A 20,669-nucleotide genomic window follows, 5' to 3' on the forward strand; every position below is an offset into this window, starting at 1 on the left:
TCAGCATTTATCTTCAATGCTTGTATACACAGTAAAATAGATATAGCACTTATTTCAAAGAGTGCCACAGTTGGAAAGCAAGAAGGTCCATAATAAAAAAAGAGTGCCTACACCAACAGAAATGGAGATCTTGCTACCGTACGGAATCATACAAATCCAATCCAGGAAATGGAATTGTTCTTCAGAAGCTAACCCGGCTAAATTGGAGCAGCAAGCGAAATGGATTCTGGAGTACCAGGTGTGAAAGAAAAAACAACGTAGTTGTTATATCTACACAAAATGATTGATCTTTTCCCGCGAGGAAGGAATCTAATTTAATTTAACAACAAATGCGGCAAAAAGGAGAAATCCCTACTTGTTCAGAATACACCAAAAAATACAAAACCAAACTGCCTGCTATCATACATTTGCAATGTCAACGCAAACGTCCCGGTAAATTTGGCAAAATCAGTAGTAATTGTTCGCATCCCCCTCAGCCTCAATCATCAGATTTCTCCTCTCCCTCCAGTCCTGAGCATTATTCCGAAGAAAACACTACCATGTTAGAACATTACGGTCTGAACTGAAGTACTCCAGTTAAAAGAGCAGCAATAGTACTTTTAAGCACTCAATTACCATGACAATAAATTCTTCTTTTTTTTTGGCCTTTATTGGGTGAAACTGAAAAGTACTATCATCATCATGAGCAGATGACCAGAAAGGAGCGTAGAAACTCTGATGGCTAATTCGCATAATAGTTCTTATAGAGCATCAGAAATGCATTTAAGAACAAAATGCTAATAAAACATAACCAAAATATATATCAACAAGGAATTGTGCTAGTACTGACTTACTATCGACTCAAATCTTCCCAGTAAAGAAAGCGATGCAATGCATACCAATAGAATTATTGACCAAGCACAAATGCGTAAAACCAAATCCACAGCCATTGATCAAGATTATAGCTAACGAGAATTATCGGAGAAAGCCCAACTAACCTTCTTCTCCTACTTCTTCTGCTGATTCTTCCTCCTCCTCATCGTCTTCGTCGTTGTAATCGAACCCATACCTCTCATTCAAGAACTCCACAGCACCACTGGTGAAGACTAACTTTTCAGAATCCAAAATGTCGAACAGATTCAATGTCCTAGGCGTCAACATCTTCAGAGTCCCAATATTCCTACTGGATAATCTCACATTGTCCGAAACCTCAGTCATCAAAAACACTGATTTCTCCTTGGGATCCAAACCCCATCTCCTCATTAAAGCAATGAATTCCTTAGTTTTCGGCTTCTCAAACTTGTCCTCGAAATTTTCAACAACAATGGTATTCTCAACGGCACTACTAATGGCGGTGGAAATCGCGAGTCTTTTTTCCTTTTTATTAATTTTCACCGACCAATCTTTCGGCTGGGGCCCGAAAACCACGCCACCACCGGGGCGGAGTGGGGTGCGCTGTGACCCCCGACGTGCTCGGCCGGTCTTTTTCTGGGGGTAAGGTTTGACGCCTCCTCCGCGGACCTCAGAGCGTGTGAGGGTTGAAGCAGTGCCGCGGCGGCGGTTACGGAGGTCGGTGGTGAGCCCGCGGTGGACGACGGAGCGGGCGGTGTCGAGGGGGGCGGACTTGAGGTTGAGAGTGGTGGAGCCCACCTGGGTGCCCTCGAAAGACAAGATTGGGATAGTAGCTAGCTCGGAGCGAATGAGAGCTTTGGTTGAAGTAGTGCTGGTGAGGGCGAATTGGGGTGGACGTTTGTGGGTGGTTTTACAGAGGAGGTTAGCTGAGTGGTGGTGGTGGCGGGAGGAGGAGAGGAAAATTGAGGAGGAGAAAAATGAAATGGAGGAAGACGGCGTCGTAGTGGCTGACATTTTTCCCTTTTTTGGGGCAGTGAGAGGGTGGATGGGCAGGGGGGGCTGTGTGTTTTTGTGTGCGAGTGTGTTTTGGTTGGCCTATCCGTTGTTGCAGTTCAGGTGAGGTGATAATGGAAGGGATGAGTAAAGCGTACAAACAAAACCGAGCAACACGACTTCTTGTATACTTATGAAATCGTTAAACGATGACCTCTTTGAACTTTTAGTAGTTCTTCATTATACATCCTACTAGTCTTGTACTTGCATTTTTACTGTATCTATATGAAATCGTTCCGCCCACACAGGTAGCTCAGCCAGTCATATGGTGCTTCTTTAAGTCATTGACCGGTATTCGAGTCCCGTTGCTAACTTGTTCGGAGTGGATTGGGATGCCCTCTTCCGGGCCGCATTCTGAATTAATCGGGTCTAAAAATTCGTTCCATAATCTCCTTTTTTTTTTTTTTGGGTATGGTAAAACAGAGCACACAAAGGGCACTAATAATGATATACCATACCATTATGTCGTAGAAGATACTTTCGAGATTAACAATTACTATAATTTACTATAAATGGCTTAACAATGAACTTCTGATCTTTATATATATATATAGGAAGGTTTAAAAGTAATTTTGAAATTAGAAATAAGCAATTATACCAACAAAATATGTGATAATTAATCGCTGTGTTCTGTTAGAAATGAATTATGATAACAACTATCATGATGCAATGAAATTGTCAATCTACTTAATAATGCCTTATAAAATTTCTTTTTTTTTTTCGTTTTAGTTGAATCATAAGAGTATTATGATAATAAGACTTCTTAATGGTATTTGAGTGATTGTTTTTATTCAAATGAATGCGAAGGATATTGTTCGCATTTATTTTAGGGAAAATGATCAGTTTCATCATTCACATTTCACAAAAAATTCTTTTCGTCCTTCACTTTAAAATGAAGCAATTTCGTCCTTAACATTTTAAAACTGAAATTATTACATCCCTAAACCCAAACTTCAATTTGAATCAAACCACCAATCAACCTGATTACAAAATTTGGGGGTGTAATTGGTAGATCATTTGGTTAACTCAACTTGATATTCATGTGAAATTTAATGAATCTAAAAAGAACAAATAAAAAATTATAACATAAAAAAGAAAGGTTAATCTTTCATACATTATTATTGTATACGCTGATGGTTTTATGTACCGCCATATCATTTTAATTTTAATTTTAATTTAAATATCAATTTTTATATTTATGATACACATATAGATTCGCAAGCGGATGTACCAATGGTGCATTAAAAAATTTACCAAAAAAAAATAACTTATTATTCCAAGACAAAGAATGGCCTTTTATTTTATAATTTTATTTTTTTGATTTAATAAATGTCATGTGAATATGATGAAATTGACCGAATGATCTATCAATTCTATTTTCGAAATTTATTACTGGGTTATTGGATGATTTGATTCAGATTGAAAATTATGTTCAAAAATGTAATAGCTTTAACTTTTAAATGTCTGGGACGAATTTGTTTCATTTTAAAAGTGAGAGACGAAAAGAATATTTTTGCAAAATATGAGGGATAAAACAGGTTATTTTCCCTTTATTTTATTTTTTTTCTTTTTTTGAGTTGCAAAGTAATCAAATGCTTCTACGTGTTGAAAGGACAACATTTACTCCGTTGTAATATATATTAAATTTGAGGGAGCTGAGTGTAATTATTGCTGTAATACTCCGAAGCTAGAAGACTATTCCCCCCCCCCCCCCCAAAAAAAAACTACAAATACAGATAATATACATATGGAGAAAATTTAAAAAGGCTCGACATCCTTAGATTGCTAAGAGATATTCTAATCAATTAAGTCAAAGCTATTATCCGAGATAGGTAAGGATTAAAAAGTAATAGTAATCTTTTTCTTTTCTTTTTTCTTTTTTTTAGTTTTTTGGGGGGGGGGGGGGGGGGACGATGAAGTACAGTAGTAAGTAGTCGATTTCTGTTTTTGCATCTGGCGAGGATTTGTGAACAGCAAAGGGTTCAGCTCCTCTTCTTTAGTTTTTTCCGCTTTTTAAAAATAAATCGTAGCATTAACACATCGTTAGGTGTTGTCTGTTTTGCACGAATTGTGGGTTTACTGTGGAAAATCTCCGCTTCAGAGGTTTGATAGTTATGGAGACAGGAAAGGCTGAGATTTACCACGAGAAGCAAAGATTGCAGTTCTGCCTTTTACACTCCCTCAATAATCTCTTCCAGGTACTCTCTTGCTTTTATGTCTCCATCCCCTTCCAATTCTGAAACCCCTCCTTTTCCGTATATTATACCTGATATTCGTGTCTCTGGTGTCTGAATTACCGTTTTCCTTTCTTGGATTTTTCCTTCAGTCATGAATCTATGCTTAGTATGCTAGGTTCTTATGAATAAGATTGAATTATGTACTTCTATCCATCCTGACAAACAAGAACCCAAAATGAAAAAAGTTATTTCTAGAATGCGACGGTGCATCCGTTTAAGTCAGGCTTGAATTTTTTATAAGGTATTTGGCTAGTTGTGATTGAGTCGATCAAAATGTTTTCATTCAGGATAAAGATGCATTTACACGTGCGGATTTGAATGTTATTGCTGAAAGACTTCACATTGATGATCCCAACAAGGGAACATGGACTCCGTTGTCTGCAATTTTTAAGCCCCATCATAATCTGCTTACAGGAAACTATGACATCAATGTTCTTATTGCTGCACTCGAAGAGAAAGGAAAAAGGGTTGTTTGGCATGATCGGCGAAACGGAGCTTCTACTATTGATCTTGAGGGCTCAGGAAACGAATTAATGGGTATTGTGCTTAATATTCCAGTGAAGAAGTATGTTGGGCTTTGGAGAAGTAGACACTGGGTTACCTTGCGAACGGTTGGAGGTGTTTGGTATAACTTAGATAGTGATTTTTCCACTCCTTATCAGTTTAAAGATACAGAAGAAGTGAGGAATTTCTTGGATTACATAATGGCTGCTGGTGCTGAAGTTTTGCTCGTCATGAATAATGAAAAATGAGCCTTTGGAATTTACGAAGAAAAACGGTTAACTGGTGTTTGTATTTACTTCTGCATATTTTTGCATACTAAAGAGACGTTTTTGGAATGCAAAAGATCAACAGGCAGCAAAGTAACAAAGCCAATTTTTTTTCTGCCAACCCGTTGTAATATCTCTTAATGGACTCACCATTTGTTTGACATCTGGTGCTGAAGTTGACAGGTCCAAATCAATCATATGCAGAGTACTTGTTGAACACTTGTAGATAATAATACATTTGATCGTAAGGTCTGGATGTTGGCATGTGTTTAAAGACAGGATCCATGGATTCTCAAGTAGCCACTTGTCTCGAATAGTCTTCTGGGTTCATCTCCAATGTGAATGCCGTAATGAAGATAACATCCAGAGTTTCAATGTACAGTGACCTGATGTCTTCCTTTGAAAGGTGCACTTATAGATTTGCAAGATTTCTGTGAGTTGTTGTGACATTAGCTGTGAACAATGATAGGGGATCTGTAAATGAACATTTTATCTGCTCGTGTCGTATGTATTTCTTTTTCTTAGACTTTTTACAGGTATTCTGTGATGGGCGGCATTGAAATATTGACAATAGGGACATGAAGTTTTGCTGTTTTTCCAGAGGCAGTTTAATAGCAACTTATGCTCTTTAATCTTTGTCGCATGATGGTTGCCCTTAGAGATTAGGTAGAAGATTTTGAGAAACACAACCAAGCCAACCAAAGAACTATTTGCTAATTTTATGAACCGCAATTTTCGTTAACACCACCAGAAAGCATTTGTGCCATTAGAGTTGGAGTTGCTAAAGTTCTGGAGTAGCAACCCTGGTAAATTACTTGATTTTGAAAGCTTTTGTTTGCAAGTGTCATCTCTTTATGTTTAGAAGTGTGTAAGGATTATCCTCTGGCATTTGTTAAAAAATTTGACTGCAGTTGGAAGATCTATGTTGAATTATGCCGATTTAGTTGCCGCAACTTCTGCAGGTTGTCTGCTTTATTTTTCGACTGCTGTGGGCATTTCTTTTCTTTTTTTTTTGTATCCAAAATTCAGAGGCTAAATGCAGGCTTTGATCCTTAAGACATCCTTCCTTAGAGATAAAATGCATGGCTTTGAGCTTTAGAATTCCTTCCAGTGAACTGTGGAAACGGATTACCGAAAGATTGATCAACTTGGCGTTGCCTTTTTCCTGAGAAAAGTGTTTGATTAACTGGAATCACCTTTTTTTGGTGGAAAAACTGATGGGCTATGGAGAAAAATCCGCACGCAGGTGTGAATTATTTTCAGTTTTCAATTCCAACGCACTAAAATTTTCTTTCCCAGCTTGGAGATGCATTACCGAAAGGTGGATTGGTTGCAAATCTCATTTCTTTAACCCTTAGCAGTCACAGAAGATTATAAAAAGGTTATTGGCCTCACCTCCTCTGGTGGCATTCTGCTGAAGCCCCACATTATTCTCTTTTCCATTAACCTTTATCAAATTTTAACCTTTCCTAAACGCCTTTCTATTTTTTGTGTGGCCCATTAGAACCATCAACTTTAATTCTCTCCTCAATTGATTCCAAGATTAGGTTTTCAGTAGTAAATGATTTTGTGACTATTCACAATAGGCCCTTGGCTAGAATTTGTCACATTTAAGGCGACCCAGCACTCCATGTTGCCCACCACTCCGTGTGGGCGACGCAGATTTTGCTTCAAGATGGTGTGGATGATTTTCTGTTGCTGCTCCAAGTCAGAAGAAAGGACTGAAATAAGAATTATTTGTGTTTGGATTGCATTTTCCGTCATTTTTTATGGAAAAATTACTGTAGCGATTTGATATATGTGAGAGAAAAATGTGATCACAGAAAATGACAATATTTTTCGACGGAAACAAGCAATCCAAGCAAGGCGCTCATCGGAAACAAATACGAATTGTCACGACTTCTTTTTGGGATAAATCCAGAACAATAATATTATCTCTTTCCCCTTCCTTTGAACCTCGAGTAACACTTTAAAACAAGAAGCAGGATAAACTCTCAAGTTAGTGCAAATCAGAGAGTACGCCAGTGATGACTAACCATTAGGCTTTAAATAGATCGGTCCATCTTCTTAATCAATGGAAAACACTTATGCCTCATTAGTAACTGAAAATTAGTGGGATTGCTGGTCGGCTTTGAAGCTGGAGCTCAGATTTGCATTACAATAATCAGTATCTATCCGTATTTGCCAATTTATAGGGGGAAATGAGGAACAGTAAGCCCCTGAAAATTGTCTCCTAGATTTACTTGTTGGATTGAACGTAAAGCATAGCATACCATGATTGGTGAGAGGGTCCTCCTGAGATTCCACAATAAATTGACAGGTCCTCCGCCAAGAACCTTTGAAAATTTTGGTTAGTAAATTTTAATTCGACAGCTAATGCAGGCGCAATTTGGCTACATTCAGCAAATCTGGGGATGGTCTGAGCTTAGTTTATGCAATTAAAGCTTAAAGGTAAGAATTTAGGAGGACTGAGTTTAATAGCTAGAGATCATTCTTGAAACTTGTACTTTAGACAGGTGCCATCACTTTTTCTTGACTGCACTGTCTTGACAGTCTGGGAATGCAGTAACCTTTTTGTCTTTGCGTTCTCACCTTTATTTTCAAGAAACATAAAAAGAAAAGAAAAGTTTATTCTGAACTTCTATAAAAGCACATAACTGCACACTTCACTTCTACATGTTCTTGGGCTTGCTCCCTTCTTTCTCTCCGCCTCTCTAGCTCAAACTTCTAGTACTTTTAAAGCGATTGATTCTTTTGAGATGTCCGCTCAGAAAGGCAATGGACGAGCCAACAATGTTGGATCGCATACTACTGTTCATCAGAAGCCCGCGGCAGAGCTTCAGAAACAGAAGTCTTGCAAGAAAGAAGACAATACCCCGAGGTGTACAAGAAGTTGCAAATTCAGGTTGCCGAGAAAGAAAGAATTATCTCCACTCAAGTATCTTAAACATATTGGTGGTAAGATGTTCGCAGTGCTGCAAATGATGTCTCCTAGAAGATGTTCTCCTAAAGTTACTTCCTCGGAAAGGGCAAAGCCCTCTGTTGCTCCCGTTGATTCTCATCGCGCTGAAGCTATAGATGATTGCATCGAGTTTATTAACTCTTCTTCTTCATTGCCAAGATCAAATTCCACTCTGCAGTAGATGCTCAACGTTTCTCATGAAGACCTTGGGCTATAATTTAGATCCTAGAAAGTTGTGGCTTTATCAAACATATTTGTTCCTCCTGTAATTGCTATTTGCTGATGGCTTTCTTGATGAATTTTTGTAATTGAAACCAGGAGAACCTAAGATCTTTTTTTTTTTTTTTTAACATTTCTAGGTAAATTAGTAGACTGTAGATTTGAAAGCAGCAATAATCATTTGCTTAGTAAGCTGTCTTGCTATGGGTACCTATTTTGAGGCCATGGCCTAATATAAACCATGGTCCGCAGAGTGGTGGTTGAATATTATTGTACAACGGTCAAAGATAAAGTTCACATATAAACACTACTATTATGCTATTCTGTTGCTTTTGATTTCTTTCTCTACTCTTATATTTAGTAGTACTCAAAGAAAATGAATAGGCATGCTTGGTGGTGTGGTTTTCAAGTTTTCAACCAAAGATTCATCAACAAGTGATCCCTTCTTGTCGAAATGCATGAGCGGTATGGTTATCATACCTTGCTTACTCTATGCAAACAAATGATTACTCTGCTAGTCGTTAAATGTCAGTGATCTCTTTTCGGTGAATTCTCCAAGTGTAACTACTACTACTGCTATGACCTTTTAAGAGTTACTAAAATTTTGTAGTCCTTGGCATGACGACTAAGAACTGTGGTAGAATCAATCAGGATTGATTATACCTCCGGCCAACAAACTGAACAAAGGGCTTAGCAATAGTGGCAGCAGTGTTGGAGCCAAGAATGGAGAATTTGGGGGGCAGCCACAGACGCGACTGGTTCATTGTACCATTGAGTCATTGACCAAGCCACATGTCACTGTTTCCAGAATTGAAGAAGCCCCATAACATATGTTTTTTAAATCAGAGGATTTTGTGTGGCTGGCTGTCTTCTTTTAAGGCTCTTCTGGCTGTCTTCTTGAGGTCATAGTAGGATGGTAGGCTAAGAATACCTGTCTCGTAATGAATGAATGTCGAAGGCGTCGGTGAAGGGTCCATGTCAGTCGCACATTCAGATGATGAAGACTCGTGTCTGTCCATTTTGTTTGTCCATAGTTAAAGTGGTCACCTACCTAATTAACACCCTTTTTAACATTTGCAGTTGTTGCTGTTGCAGTTCCTATGCATGGGTCAGCGCTCAAAAAATAATCAGCTCTGGAAGTGTGCAGAACAGATGTGGTAACAGTATTATTAGGTTGTCTTTTGTTCGCATGTCTATTATTGTTCTTTCTGCCAGCCGAATCTTCATCTCTGATGGGCGCTTTCTTCTTTCTACTGGTGAAGCATGGACTAAGAATAGGAATAGTTGATCAGACAAATATTATTATACAGCAATCTGTTCATGAGGTCTTCTGTATTATTATTTGTTGTCCCTCCCATCACTAGTTCAGAAGTTCTTGCCCATTTACCGGTTTAAAATTGTTAATCAGGGAAAGTGGGGGTTCTACACTTCTATTCAAGTTTCAATCTAGGAGGTCGGGTTCTGCTGTAGCTTAAGAAATATATAATTAGTAGTACTTTTCTAGGAAATCACCACCGATTAGCTCAGTGAATCAATCGTTAGAAGTGTACCAAATTAATCTCTGTAGTATTTTTATGTACTTGGTCTCGTGAAAAGGAAGTATTTGTAGCCTTTGTTCCACATCGCAGCTTGCCCATGATGTTGCTAAACTTGGCTGGTCACGTAAATTAATTTGTTAATTTAGATTTCAGCAAATTATGCTCTTCTTGAAATTGTAATTAGTCCTTGTATCTCAACAAACTCGGGATTTGACGGCAATTTTAAAGAAATTTGGCATCGATCTTCAGAAATAACTTTGAAAACATTCATTAGCAATTCAATCCAAAATTACATCCCATGTACAGTAGTCAGGGGAAGACTCGTAAAACCTTTCTTACGAGTTTGAATCCTAACAGTTGGAGGTGTGAAGGGAACTGATAATGAAATGTCTCGCATCGAGACGGAGGAAGAAGAAGGAATAAAATATAATTTTGGACCTTTGAATTACTGAATAACTTGGATTGATTGTTTTGAATTTGTGAGATTTGGCCATATTACCACTTCATTAGAGAATAGTGGCATATTTTACAAGTCTAAGTCACTGAAAATTTATCTAACTTTTGAATGGACTATAACACAGTTTATAAGTGGAGTCATAAATCAAGTGTATTGAAACAGCTGCTCACGATTAATTTGAATAACGCAGTTGTATTAAAATGGTCATTCAATTAGTAAGGACAAATTATTTTTTATAAAAAAGATTGTGTTAGAATTCCAAAGTTTGTTTTGGCACAGAGTCGAGGTCACCTAAACTTTCTTTTTTTTTTTTTCCTCAGAAAATTAAAAAGAAAAATTTTTGAATCGCATGGTCTACCAAAATCTTGTAAACCGGGTATATGCATGTAACAAAAGTATAATACCGTGCCATTCCGATTGCTGCCAGTCCAAAGTCAGCCCATCCTTGTCGGCTTGTAAGATTAGTAAACAGCAACTCCGTTTTACTTTCCCAATTCAAACCCCACCCCCCCCCCCCTCAGTCCTCCACTCCTCCGACTAGGGTTTAGAAATTCTGCCAATTAATCTTCTCAGATAATCATGCTAATTGTACACCGTGCCTACCAAGGTATAGTTTCGTTAACAGGGTTTCTCCCTTTTCCACTTCCGATTATCTGGATCAATTAGCTATCAGTATTCTTCAGATCAAGTTTCTCTGCAATTTAGAACGCTCATTTTTGTTGGCAATTTAATTGGTATAAAGTCCTTTCATTTTTTATTCAAAAGACGTAGTCCCCATTTTGTTTTTGGGTAGTATTGTTATTTAGATAGGAGCGATGGACAGTAAGTTTGGGTTTACTGGCAACGATGATGAGAGTCTATTTGGTGGGTTTTCTTTCAGCAATATTGTTGTTGATGAGCTGAAAAAGTTTGTGAAAGTTGACAATAATAATAATAATGATATCAAGAAAAAGGGTACATGGGAGAATTAGTATGAAGAGGGAGGAAGAAGAAGGTGATGAAGATTTAACAGAAGCTTTATTGATTCAGATGCTCTACGGCAAAACTGGACCGCCTAAGCATGAGCCGCCACTACACCTGTTCCCTCGGATCATGCCATGAAAGGTAGTGCAAAGAAAGAGGGAGTTGACGATAAGGAGCTGAAGGTTTCATGGGCAGAAGATGTCTATGATCCAACTCCTCCATCTGACTGGCATTTCGCGTCCAATAGGACAGAGAGGCATAAGAATGTGGGTAAGAAGAGCGGAAAGAACAGGCAGAAGTGGGGTGGTAAGGGTCTTGGAGGTGGAGAACTGGGAGGATTGAAGGGTGGCAAAGACGAATACAAGAAGGATAAGAAGCGGGGTGGTGGCAGCGGAGGTGGAGGGGGGGAGGAGCTAAAAGTAGCAAAGATAAGAAGCAAATAAAGAAAGTATGAGGGGAAGTGTTGGCAGGACTTATGATACACTGAATGGTTAGGAGGGAGGACATTTGGATTCAAGGTGGTGCCGTGGTGGCAGTACAGATGCTGAACCTGATGATGCCTTTTACTGACAGTTTATGTCAAGCAGTAGAACTTAACTCAGAACATTGAACTTAATTAGAAGAATGGAAATTTTTCAAAATTTAGACCAGATCTTTTATTAACTGCGGGTTAATGTTACACTTAGAATATAATTTTTAGTAGTCTAAACGTGATTCCTAGTTCTCTTTATGATGTTCATTGTGCTGTTGCCGGTGTATCTTATTCAAGTCATCACTCATGAAAGATCATACACCCACTGCATCAGTTTATTAGTGTGAATTCGTGCAATGATTTGTTACGAAATTTTTAAGAGCTTGCGCTATATAATAGAGAATGCCCCAGATGTGCCTTTTATCTTAAAGGTTCAGTGCGTAGAAACCTTTTGGCGGCGCTCATGGACGTAATTATGCCCTGTAATGATTGTTAATCTATAAGAATGATTGAGATTCTGAATTGCTCCTGTCCTTCATGTCATAAAACTAGATTCTCAACTATGATAAGTAGCAGATGCAGCAAAGCAGAATGCACCAATGACAATCATCTCACGTATCTCACATATTAGTCTGTTCGTTCCTGAGCTTAAGGTTTCTCATCCTGATCATTTGTAGCTGAATCTAGTCTAGCAGGAGCCTCAGCCAGTTTACGAAGAGAGAAAATTACAGTGAGGCAAGTGGTTGGTAGAAAGACATAATTTGTAACTGAATATTAATTTAGCAGGGGCATTAGCCAGCAGTTTAGATTTAGCACCATAAAAACTACAGTACAATTGTGTAACCAAGAAATTACATCATCCAGCAGCGATGAAGCATTAGGCAGTTTAGCACGATTAGAACTACGATTGCGAACTAAGTTTTTGACATATTAAGATTGCTTCTCTTGGCATGCTTAATGCAGACAAAACTCAAAGCTGACATTCTACAAAAACTATGAAGTTTGGCGGCGGTTCAGATACCAGAACTACACTTAGGGGCCGATGGGGTGAACCAGGTCATCCTTCCCAGATTAAATTTTGGAATCAAATTATGAAGAATTACACAACATATAAATTTGATACAATAAAATGGGATCTTAGCGTTTTGGCAGATGTGAAAATAAAATGTAAAAAGTGGCTAACGGAAGCGGTCACTTTTCATCCTTGGAAAATAATCCCCCAAATCCAAAGCCGCCGTCTTTCTTCTTCGGAGGTGGCACGGCTGCGGGATTCTTGCGCCCACCATCCTTTTCCTCCACCTTCTTCAAGATTGGGTCAATTTCCAAGAGCTGATCTTCTTTCTGCAGTCCCCCAAGGATAAAATCCAGCAGCCCCTTCTCCTGGCTACTTCCACCAGAGCTCTTTGCAGCTGTGGCTGCTGTGCACACTCTTCTTCGCGGGACAGTATTAATTGGAGTGAAAAACAAGTTCAAGGACGCCATTTCAATTGGCTCTACTGCTTTTGCGTACTTTGATGATTGAAGTCTGGAGGAGCACAGGAGGGAGACGAAAGAAGCAACGGTTGTGAGATAATATATTCAATTGGCTGCTGTTGGATGGGATTTAGATTGTGAAGAGAACTACAGGTACGTGTTTATGACACGAGTTCTCCACAAGTGGCTTATCCTCATTTGGATCGTTTCCTCTTTACATTGCCCTTCATTTGTTTATTGATGGGGAGGAAAAATAGAGACAGGCGAGAGCTCATCTTCTGCAGCTATGGCTAAAGATTTGACACGTCGCAACCCAATATGATGTGGTTGCCGCATGTTGCTCGAGCACAAGTAATTCGACTTTGGATGCCATGAATGAACTGAAATGATGTCGTAAAGGGCAGCAAGTCATCAGGTTCAACTGTCTGAAGCAAAGCTCAAACACGGACCATCTGAAGGTCGTTTCTGTAATGGATTTATACATTTTGAGCGTAAATCAAATGGAACTTCAAAGGGTCCTACAGCAGTGAGTATGATGAAACTAAAGAGCCATAAGAGTGGCTGTTGTTTTGTACAGAATAAATGCTTTCATGCTATGGAATAAAATTATTTCCAATTTTGAGTTACAAAATTGATTTGTTCCTGCTGTACATTAACGTATACAAGCCTTGTACTTTTCTTTTGGGTTTTTGAGAAAGGCTACGACCATGTCACTTGATAGTCAAGCTTCCTTTGGGCTCAGGCTGGCACAGCAGTGGATTTACAGACAAATAATTCTTCCTGTGCGCCACTTGGACACGAAATTCCAGCGATCATAGGTTTCTCTCGAGCACCTGTTTGCTCTAGCTGAGGTGTTTGACGCTTGAGTCTCGCATCCTCCCACTTGTTTTGAATTGTCTCTTAATCCAATATTTTCTCACCAGTTGAGAAGAGGTTCCACACCACGGTTCCAGCCAAATAAAGGCCAACTGAGACCTTGAAGACATCATCCCATGAACCTAAACATGCGGTTAAATAGCCTGAATCACTTCATAGCGCCCTTAGCTCAGAAAGGAGGCAAAGTAAAACCATCAAGCACTAAAAATGTGGTTTCTAATGAATGCTATATTGTCTTAGCCGGATTCATCATCGTTACTCCACATGAAGGAGTTCGCAAACTAAGAGAAAAATCAATGAGGACATCAACCTGGCTGCCAGAGTTATGTGCATGGTCTAGGTGCTCTAGGATACAGCAATCAGTGAATAGAGTCTGTGTAATCTGGTTTAAGTGATCTACCGTTTATAAGACCTTTCCTCTCGCTTTTAAGGACCACAAGCAAAATGATAATAGAATAACAGTTACGGGTTTCTTGCTTCATGGAGTGATCTAAGAATCAGTTCTAACTACCTAAACTCTTTGAAAACACCATGTACCTACGAGTCCAAGAGATTCAAAGTTTTACAATGTAAAAGGTTGAAATAATACCATGTTGCAAAATGTAACCAGTTGCTGCTGTTCCAAAAACACCAGCCAGCACTCCCGCAGTATTTGATAGACCGAGCAGCACCCCCTACAAGGTTAACATATAAAGTAGAAAAAATGGAGACATTAAGCCGACTGCAAGAAGGGCAACCCTTTTTTTTTAAGAGGGGGGAAAGGAAGCAATTGGAACCAAGTAAGTAGCTGTTGATAATGCTACCAAAAAACTCATGCTAAGATAATGAGAGAAACCTTTCAACTGCCATGTAATCTATATTGTCAACATACTATCATTAGGCAAATAGCATAAAATTTAAACCCTAATTTGTAGTTCAAGTGCCTTTAGTTTGATGCATCCCTGAAGTAAAAACTAGGATAGCTGGGAGCAATATGTTGGTGGTAGGGCCATATTATTTCTGTTACTTGCATCAAGCTTTTAGTTGAGTTGCCTTTAACTTGATGAAGTTTGATTGAACTAAAATAATACTTACAGAATAGCGAGGGGCAATATCTTGATGATTGGAATATAAACCAGATTGTGAAAAAGCATCTGTACCCTGTTTAAGAAATGAAATGGAAACAGAAAAACAAAACAGGTTAATGAATATTGCAAGATGGCAAAAAAGATAACAAGCACACAAAAGGTGAAAAAAAAAATGCACATATGCTTAATCTGTGTGTGTGTGTGGGTGTGTGTGAGAGCGAGAGAGAGAGGAGAGAAGAAGTTATAATCATCAACTTCAGATACTATAAATTCCACAATGATTATTTGGACAATTAGCTTAAGGACTGAAATCCACAAATTCTTCAAACCGAACTTAGTTTCGGAAGAAGGATCGAATCCCAAGTCCTCCTATGCAAAAAGATAGATATAATTAATGTTTGAGTCATTGTATGGTATTCACAGACCTGACTGCAGGCCATACACAAAACTGCCATTGCAGGAGAATCAACATGGTTTAACTGAGTCAGGAAAAATGCAGGGCCAAGAAATCCAATCGTCTGCATTATCTGCACGAAGATCTCAAAACATTAAATTAGTTCAGCCAGTGAACTTACAACTAAAAGAGACTAATCTAGCTGCACTCAAGTGCAAATGCCACAGTAAGGCCAAAGCAACTTTGAAAAAGATTGGACCTATCATAACCAGCCTCAGTGGATGTAGCTAAAATAAGTGGTCCAGCATGTACATATCTTCACAATTTAGACTTTGCACACCATATGATTGTGTTGACAATTTACAATTCGTCATCACCAGCACAAAGTATGCCAAAACCAACGTAATAAATCACAATGAGTTAACCATAAACATTAGTCAGTTCAACTACATGCATAATACTTCACCTTTCTAACAATGGTGACAGATACACCTTTGCTCACCAAAGAATCAGCAATCCACCCACCAACGTTTGCCGAGAAGGCCATGGTAAGCCAAGGCAAGACCGAAAACATTCCAGATTCAGTAAGATTAAACTTCAACACCTGTAACAGAATTAAGAAAACAATAGCATTTCCAGTCAGTACGATCATATGGTTTATTAAGCTGTTATTAACATGAAAATTGGTGAGTATCGTGATCTTCATTATCTAGAAGAGAATTCTAGACTTACTGTGAGCAGTAATATGAAATCCAAAATTATTTCAAGAAAACAATGACAAAAGAAACTGATACTAGGAGCATCAGCATCATTTCCAAGTGACGCGTGAAGATATCATTATACTTTTAACACGTTAGGCTATGCATGTTTTCATAGTTCAAAAATAGTACAAACAAGGAGTGTGAAAATAATTAAAAAGAAGAAGAAGAAGAAGAAGAAGAAGAATTGAATAGACAAGGGAAAGGAAGTGCAAAGGAACCAATGGTTGAAGGTAGAACTGCATAAACTTTTACTAATTTCAGGATTTAACAAGCAAATCGTCTAGAATGCAGAGCTGCCAATTTACTATCCTTTCAGTTTTTTCTTGTTTAGAGAAAATGTCATATTATACTAACCATCAAAAGTTTAAGCTTACAAATCTAGAGGTCAGGTGAGAAATCAAACTCGTAGAGAACTATATCATGGTAAACTTAGAAGAAGTCCTTAAAGCTGTAGAAGCTATAGTTGAGGAGGCCACAAATGAATGTGGCTGCACCTGGTGATAATATGTAGGCATCCATGTGAGAAGAATAAATGTTCCCCAATTGTGACAGAAGTGAGAAATTATAAGGGCCCACACAGGAGATTTTGACAAAATTAATCTCCAAGGTATAGATTTAACAGGCTCCTTGCATACGCTATTGCTGAGAATCAGCTTCTTTTCATCAAGCCGCAACCCAGGATCGTCAAGAGGCGTACTGTGTGCCTATATCAAGAACACAATTAGTCGAGTCCGAGAGAACTACGAGAAATAATACTAGTTTTTCAGAAGAAAGCATCCATTATAACACGCTTGAGAAGCACCAACGATAACAAAAAGTTCAACTTTAGATCTCAAAAGTTACCTTATTTAGCCACACTGCAAACCAAACTGTGCCAAGAGAACCAAATGAATAAAATACAGATGGCCAACCAAACTTATGTATTAATAATGGTGAAAAGGCCAGGCCAGTTACAGATCCAAGATACATTCCACTATACACTAGAGCCAATGATCTACTTCTCTCTGCTACTGGAACCCACCTTGACAGAAGATTATTCATAGCTGGCATGGCAACACCCTGCAAAAGAAGCCCCAAAAAAGTTACATTCAGAATTCAATTAGCCATTTTAAAACAAATAGAACATCCCAAAATAACACAATAAGACAAGTTAAAGATATCATCCCTTGGTTCTTGCAGAGATACAGATAAATGAGGGTTTCAAGTGCATCCTTGCAGACTTCGTTTCACACACCGAAAATACAAATAAACTTTCAATAGGAGCAAGAATCTGTCATGAAGGACAGACCTCACCAATTCCCATGATGGCACGAGTTACAAGTAAAAAAGGCAACCCAAGCCTTGCTGCAATTGGTGTTACAGTGGTGGCTATGGACCACCAGACCACGCCAAATCCCAAGACAAACTTCCCACCTACAGTGTCAGCCCACATACCTCCTGCAACCTGAGGTGAGGATTTGAAGATGCAATGAATGATATGGTGGAACAACTTACTTATATCTAGAGTATATAAGGCAAGTAAAATTAAAAGTACCTAGTATGTAATAGACAAGATTGCCTTATCTGCTTTCAATATGATTAAAAACAATTAATGCTTCAGATGACTAGCTTTTAAAGTACGGGATATCTAAGAGAATTCTTTTGGTTACCTGAGTGAGAAGATATCCCCAGAAAAATGAAGATTGTATTAAACCCACTGTTGATGGACTCCAGTTGAACTCTGAGGCCATCGGAAGTATAGCAATACTCATATTTACCTGTAAAACAGAATCTGCTTAAAGTTCCCAACTGGAAATTTCAACTCCATTAACTCAATACACATTCATTCTTTCCTTTTCTCAATGCAGGAGAAAACCCTTTGACTTCTACATGGCAAACATCACAATATTTGATTGGGGAAAACACGTGTATGCTATACTCAAGGAACTTTTTAGAAACTTCTTCCAAGAAAGGCCACAAAGCCTTGAGGCCAATTTGAATGTGTGCACACCAACTTATTTTCTATTTGCCTTCTCATATTCTTGGAATGTAGTCCAACTTAAACATCAGGTTCAAGATCCCCTAGCTTTTGAAGAAGATAGTCCTCTTGATAGCATGCACGTGAACTAGAAGCAAGTTAATAAAGGGTACTTACTCAAGAATGAAATACTACCACGCATGAAAACAAAAAACAGAGTGATACTCAAGAGAGTCTCATGAAAATAGAAAGTCACAAATGGATTGTGTTACTAATCAGCAAACACAGACTCGGCAGGTACCATATTTACACTCAATGCATTCTCCTTTGCTTGTTTTCCCATCTTTTCCACTTACCAATAATCGGAAACCAAGTGCCCAGTTTTTAACAGATAGCACACAGACAGGCAGACAGCAATTAACATATGCATAAGTATAATACGTTCAACAACATACAAATTCACAAACAAAAGTTCTATATCAAAAAATTTTAAAAGGCAAAGGACATGGTTGTCCTTGCAGAAGCTTACTCTATCCATGTTGCAAAGCAGAAAAGCCGAGAAACAGAGAAGCACGATCACCCAACGCTTTGGGAACTGCTCCCACCATCGAATTTCAGCAATGTCGACAATCTGTCCATCAACAGCGTCGCCATTCTTCAGTGCGGCGTCGTTGAAAGCATCCTGAAACTTTAACGACTCTCGTTCGGAGTCCGCAACATCGTACGGCTTCGATTTCAAGTCCGTCCACACCCTCCAGCTACTCTTTCTCCCTACTACTACGCCATTACTGCTACTTCTACTTGAACCTGAACAAACATGCACAGAAGAACTGGCGCGGTTCAAAGGGTATATCGGTAACTGCAACTTGAAACGGGCATCGAAGCGAAAACTGGAGCTCCAAATTCGTCTTTGAAGTTGAATTTCGGGTGAATTATGGTAGCTAGGTGGAGAGTAAAAGGAAATGACAGAAGCTCCTCCCGCCGTCATAGCGATGGAGCTTCTATGGAATTTGTTCAGGGACTCCTCCTCAGCTGTACAAGTTTCTGTGCGTGTTTTACGGGGTGATTTTTTTTGTGTTGGGGGCTGGAGCCTCGAGGGGAGGAGGATCGAGATCTTTTTGAAAAAAAAAAATTTTTTTTGTTTGTTTCGAAGAAGATTATTGGCGGAAGGATATGTAAAGCAGGAAGAACGGGAAAGGCACAAATGCCCCGGATATTTACGGGCACTGCTCATGAGTTGGACACGTGTCACAGATAATGTGGATTCGGATAAAGCAATTTCTCCGGGACGTTGGCCTTTTTAATTAAACGACGTCGCTAGCACCATTTCTTCTGAGAGGAGTTACTAGCCCAAACCCAACCACCATTATAAGTTATTGGGCTTCTCTTCAAACTGCAACGTCAACAACCATTTTTAAAAAAAAAAAGCTGTTGGGCTTTTCTCCTGATTTCGACCCTGATGAACCAGCCAATTTCCAACTCTATTATAAACAAGCGAGTGAGATATTTAAGCCCATATGCTAACCACCCAAAGTTACTTTTGTTCATGTTATTGTTATCCCCATAAAAAAATTAATTTTTTTTTTGTTTTGTGTGAAGCTTATCCCCATTATTATTATGCAGTTAATGGATTGATGCAATTCATCCGTGTCAAATTATAGAGCTTTTGTAGGACATAGAAGCAAATATTGTTGTTATAAAACGAGTTCCTAGCTAGGGGTGCCAATATATATAAGGTGGCACATGAATTAGTTTTTAATACTAAAACTGATACCTTATGGAATTCCTATGAAATTCCCCACCCAGCTAAGCTAAGCTAAGCTAAGCTAACCAATTCATGTTGATTAGACTCACAACTTTATTCATCAGCTTTGTTATATATATAAAAAAAAAAAATTGGTTAGTAGAGATATTGATCAGATAACTGTAATTGTTTGGATAGAGTATTATTTGAAATATTATTTTGAATAATTACTGTAGCACTTTTTGTGATGTGATGTATGTGAGATAAAAAGTTGATTAGAAATATAAAAAGGTCGGTTGGGAAATGTGTTTATGATGAAAGCGAAATATTATTTGGAATAATATATGTATCCAAACACTCAACACTCCCATGATGTCCCTGATTCGATTCACAAGCTCTCTCTCTCTCTATTGTGTGTCATGAACTTTCATGAATGTTGACTCCTAAAATCGCTAAACTTGGATATGGCACTCATTGTTCTTTAGCTGCTAAAGCTAAAGTCTATTAATGAAGCTGTAGCTTGAGCTATCGAAAAATTTTCTTTTTGGTCCCTCATGTGTTTGATTTTATAATCTTCTACTGAATTGTTGAAGTATCAAGGAGATCAAGCTGGACTGTTGAACTAGGGTTTATGTTAATCTCACAGTAGCTTAATTGAGATCCGTTGAGCTCGACTCATAGATTTCGATCGCTACCCACCCCTTGACATCCTATAATATATAACTTCAACATTTTGTAATTGACTAATAATTATACCCCATCAAATAAATAGGGAAATGTTAATCGCATTCTAGTTTTTGTTAATCATATTTTCACTATCATTCTTATCATATGATCTTCATGTATCAAATTGAAACATGAAGTTTAATGAGGAAAAAATCAGGGAAATTAATTA

At 38.4% G+C, this 20,669-nt stretch overlaps 3 protein-coding genes across 4 annotated transcripts; 1 reads left to right on the top strand and 2 right to left on the bottom strand.

The window, feature by feature from the left end:
• Positions 1-70: 70 nt before the first annotated feature.
• LOC113710923 (large ribosomal subunit protein uL4c-like) lies at positions 71-2,044 on the bottom strand. The gene is made up of 2 exons (XM_027234001.2): positions 978-2,044; positions 71-510 (listed from the first exon to the last, which is right to left on the bottom strand). Exons 1-2 carry the CDS (start codon positions 1,843-1,845, stop codon positions 479-481), a joined length of 900 nt encoding a protein of 299 aa, XP_027089802.2. The 5' UTR covers positions 1,846-2,044; the 3' UTR covers positions 71-478.
• A 1,622-nt stretch (positions 2,045-3,666) lies between these two features.
• On the top strand, positions 3,667-8,393 carry LOC113730335 (josephin-like protein). The gene is made up of 5 exons (XM_072047434.1): positions 3,667-4,082; positions 4,409-4,870; positions 5,643-5,697; positions 5,803-5,853; positions 7,547-8,393. The coding sequence occupies exons 1-5, from the start codon at positions 3,999-4,001 to the stop codon at positions 8,032-8,034; spliced, it is 1,140 nt and encodes a 379-aa protein (XP_071903535.1). The 5' UTR covers positions 3,667-3,998; the 3' UTR covers positions 8,035-8,393.
• A 4,993-nt stretch (positions 8,394-13,386) lies between these two features.
• On the bottom strand, positions 13,387-19,197 carry LOC113730344 (probable anion transporter 1, chloroplastic). 2 transcript variants are annotated; one of them, XM_027254978.2, is made up of 10 exons: positions 18,560-19,197; positions 17,723-17,830; positions 17,362-17,517; positions 16,917-17,132; positions 16,568-16,777; positions 15,779-15,916; positions 15,344-15,445; positions 14,926-14,991; positions 14,441-14,525; positions 13,387-13,973 (listed from the first exon to the last, which is right to left on the bottom strand). In XM_027254978.2, the coding sequence occupies exons 1-10, from the start codon at positions 19,016-19,018 to the stop codon at positions 13,876-13,878; spliced, it is 1,638 nt and encodes a 545-aa protein (XP_027110779.1). In that variant the 5' UTR covers positions 19,019-19,197; the 3' UTR covers positions 13,387-13,875. The 2 variants fall into 2 exon arrangements, with proteins under 2 accessions (XP_027110779.1, XP_027110787.1); XM_027254986.2 differs by having other exon boundaries at positions 13,707-13,973; positions 17,723-17,844; positions 18,560-18,698.
• Between the last annotated feature and the right edge of the window lie 1,472 nt (positions 19,198-20,669).

The sequence above is a fragment of the Coffea arabica genome, chromosome 1c (assembly GCF_036785885.1).
Source record: "Coffea arabica cultivar ET-39 chromosome 1c, Coffea Arabica ET-39 HiFi, whole genome shotgun sequence".
NCBI lineage: Eukaryota > Viridiplantae > Streptophyta > Magnoliopsida > Gentianales > Rubiaceae > Coffea > Coffea arabica.

Bases quoted from the DNA above. Each gene is read 5' to 3' on its own strand.
- LOC113710923 (XM_027234001.2), bottom strand. From the start codon at position 1,845: ATGTCAGCCACTACGACGCCGTCTTCCTCCATTTCATTTTTCTCCTCC. The intron at 511-977 runs GTTAGTTGGGCT...AATAATGCTCAG, and splicing joins AGAAGAAGTAGGAGAAGAAG to GACTGGAGGGAGAGGAGAAA.
- LOC113730335 (XM_072047434.1), top strand. From the start codon at position 3,999: ATGGAGACAGGAAAGGCTGAGATTTACCACGAGAAGCAAAGATTGCAG. The intron at 5,698-5,802 runs GTAAATTACTTG...ATTTGACTGCAG, and splicing joins GTTCTGGAGTAGCAACCCTG to TTGGAAGATCTATGTTGAAT. The intron at 5,854-7,546 runs GTTGTCTGCTTT...ATAAAAGCACAT, and splicing joins AGTTGCCGCAACTTCTGCAG to AACTGCACACTTCACTTCTA.
- LOC113730344 (XM_027254978.2), bottom strand. From the start codon at position 19,018: ATGACGGCGGGAGGAGCTTCTGTCATTTCCTTTTACTCTCCACCTAGC. The intron at 16,778-16,916 runs GTAACTTTTGAG...TTCTTGATATAG, and splicing joins TTGCAGTGTGGCTAAATAAG to GCACACAGTACGCCTCTTGA. The intron at 15,446-15,778 runs GTGAAGTATTAT...ATCTTCGTGCAG, and splicing joins CTGTCACCATTGTTAGAAAG to ATAATGCAGACGATTGGATT.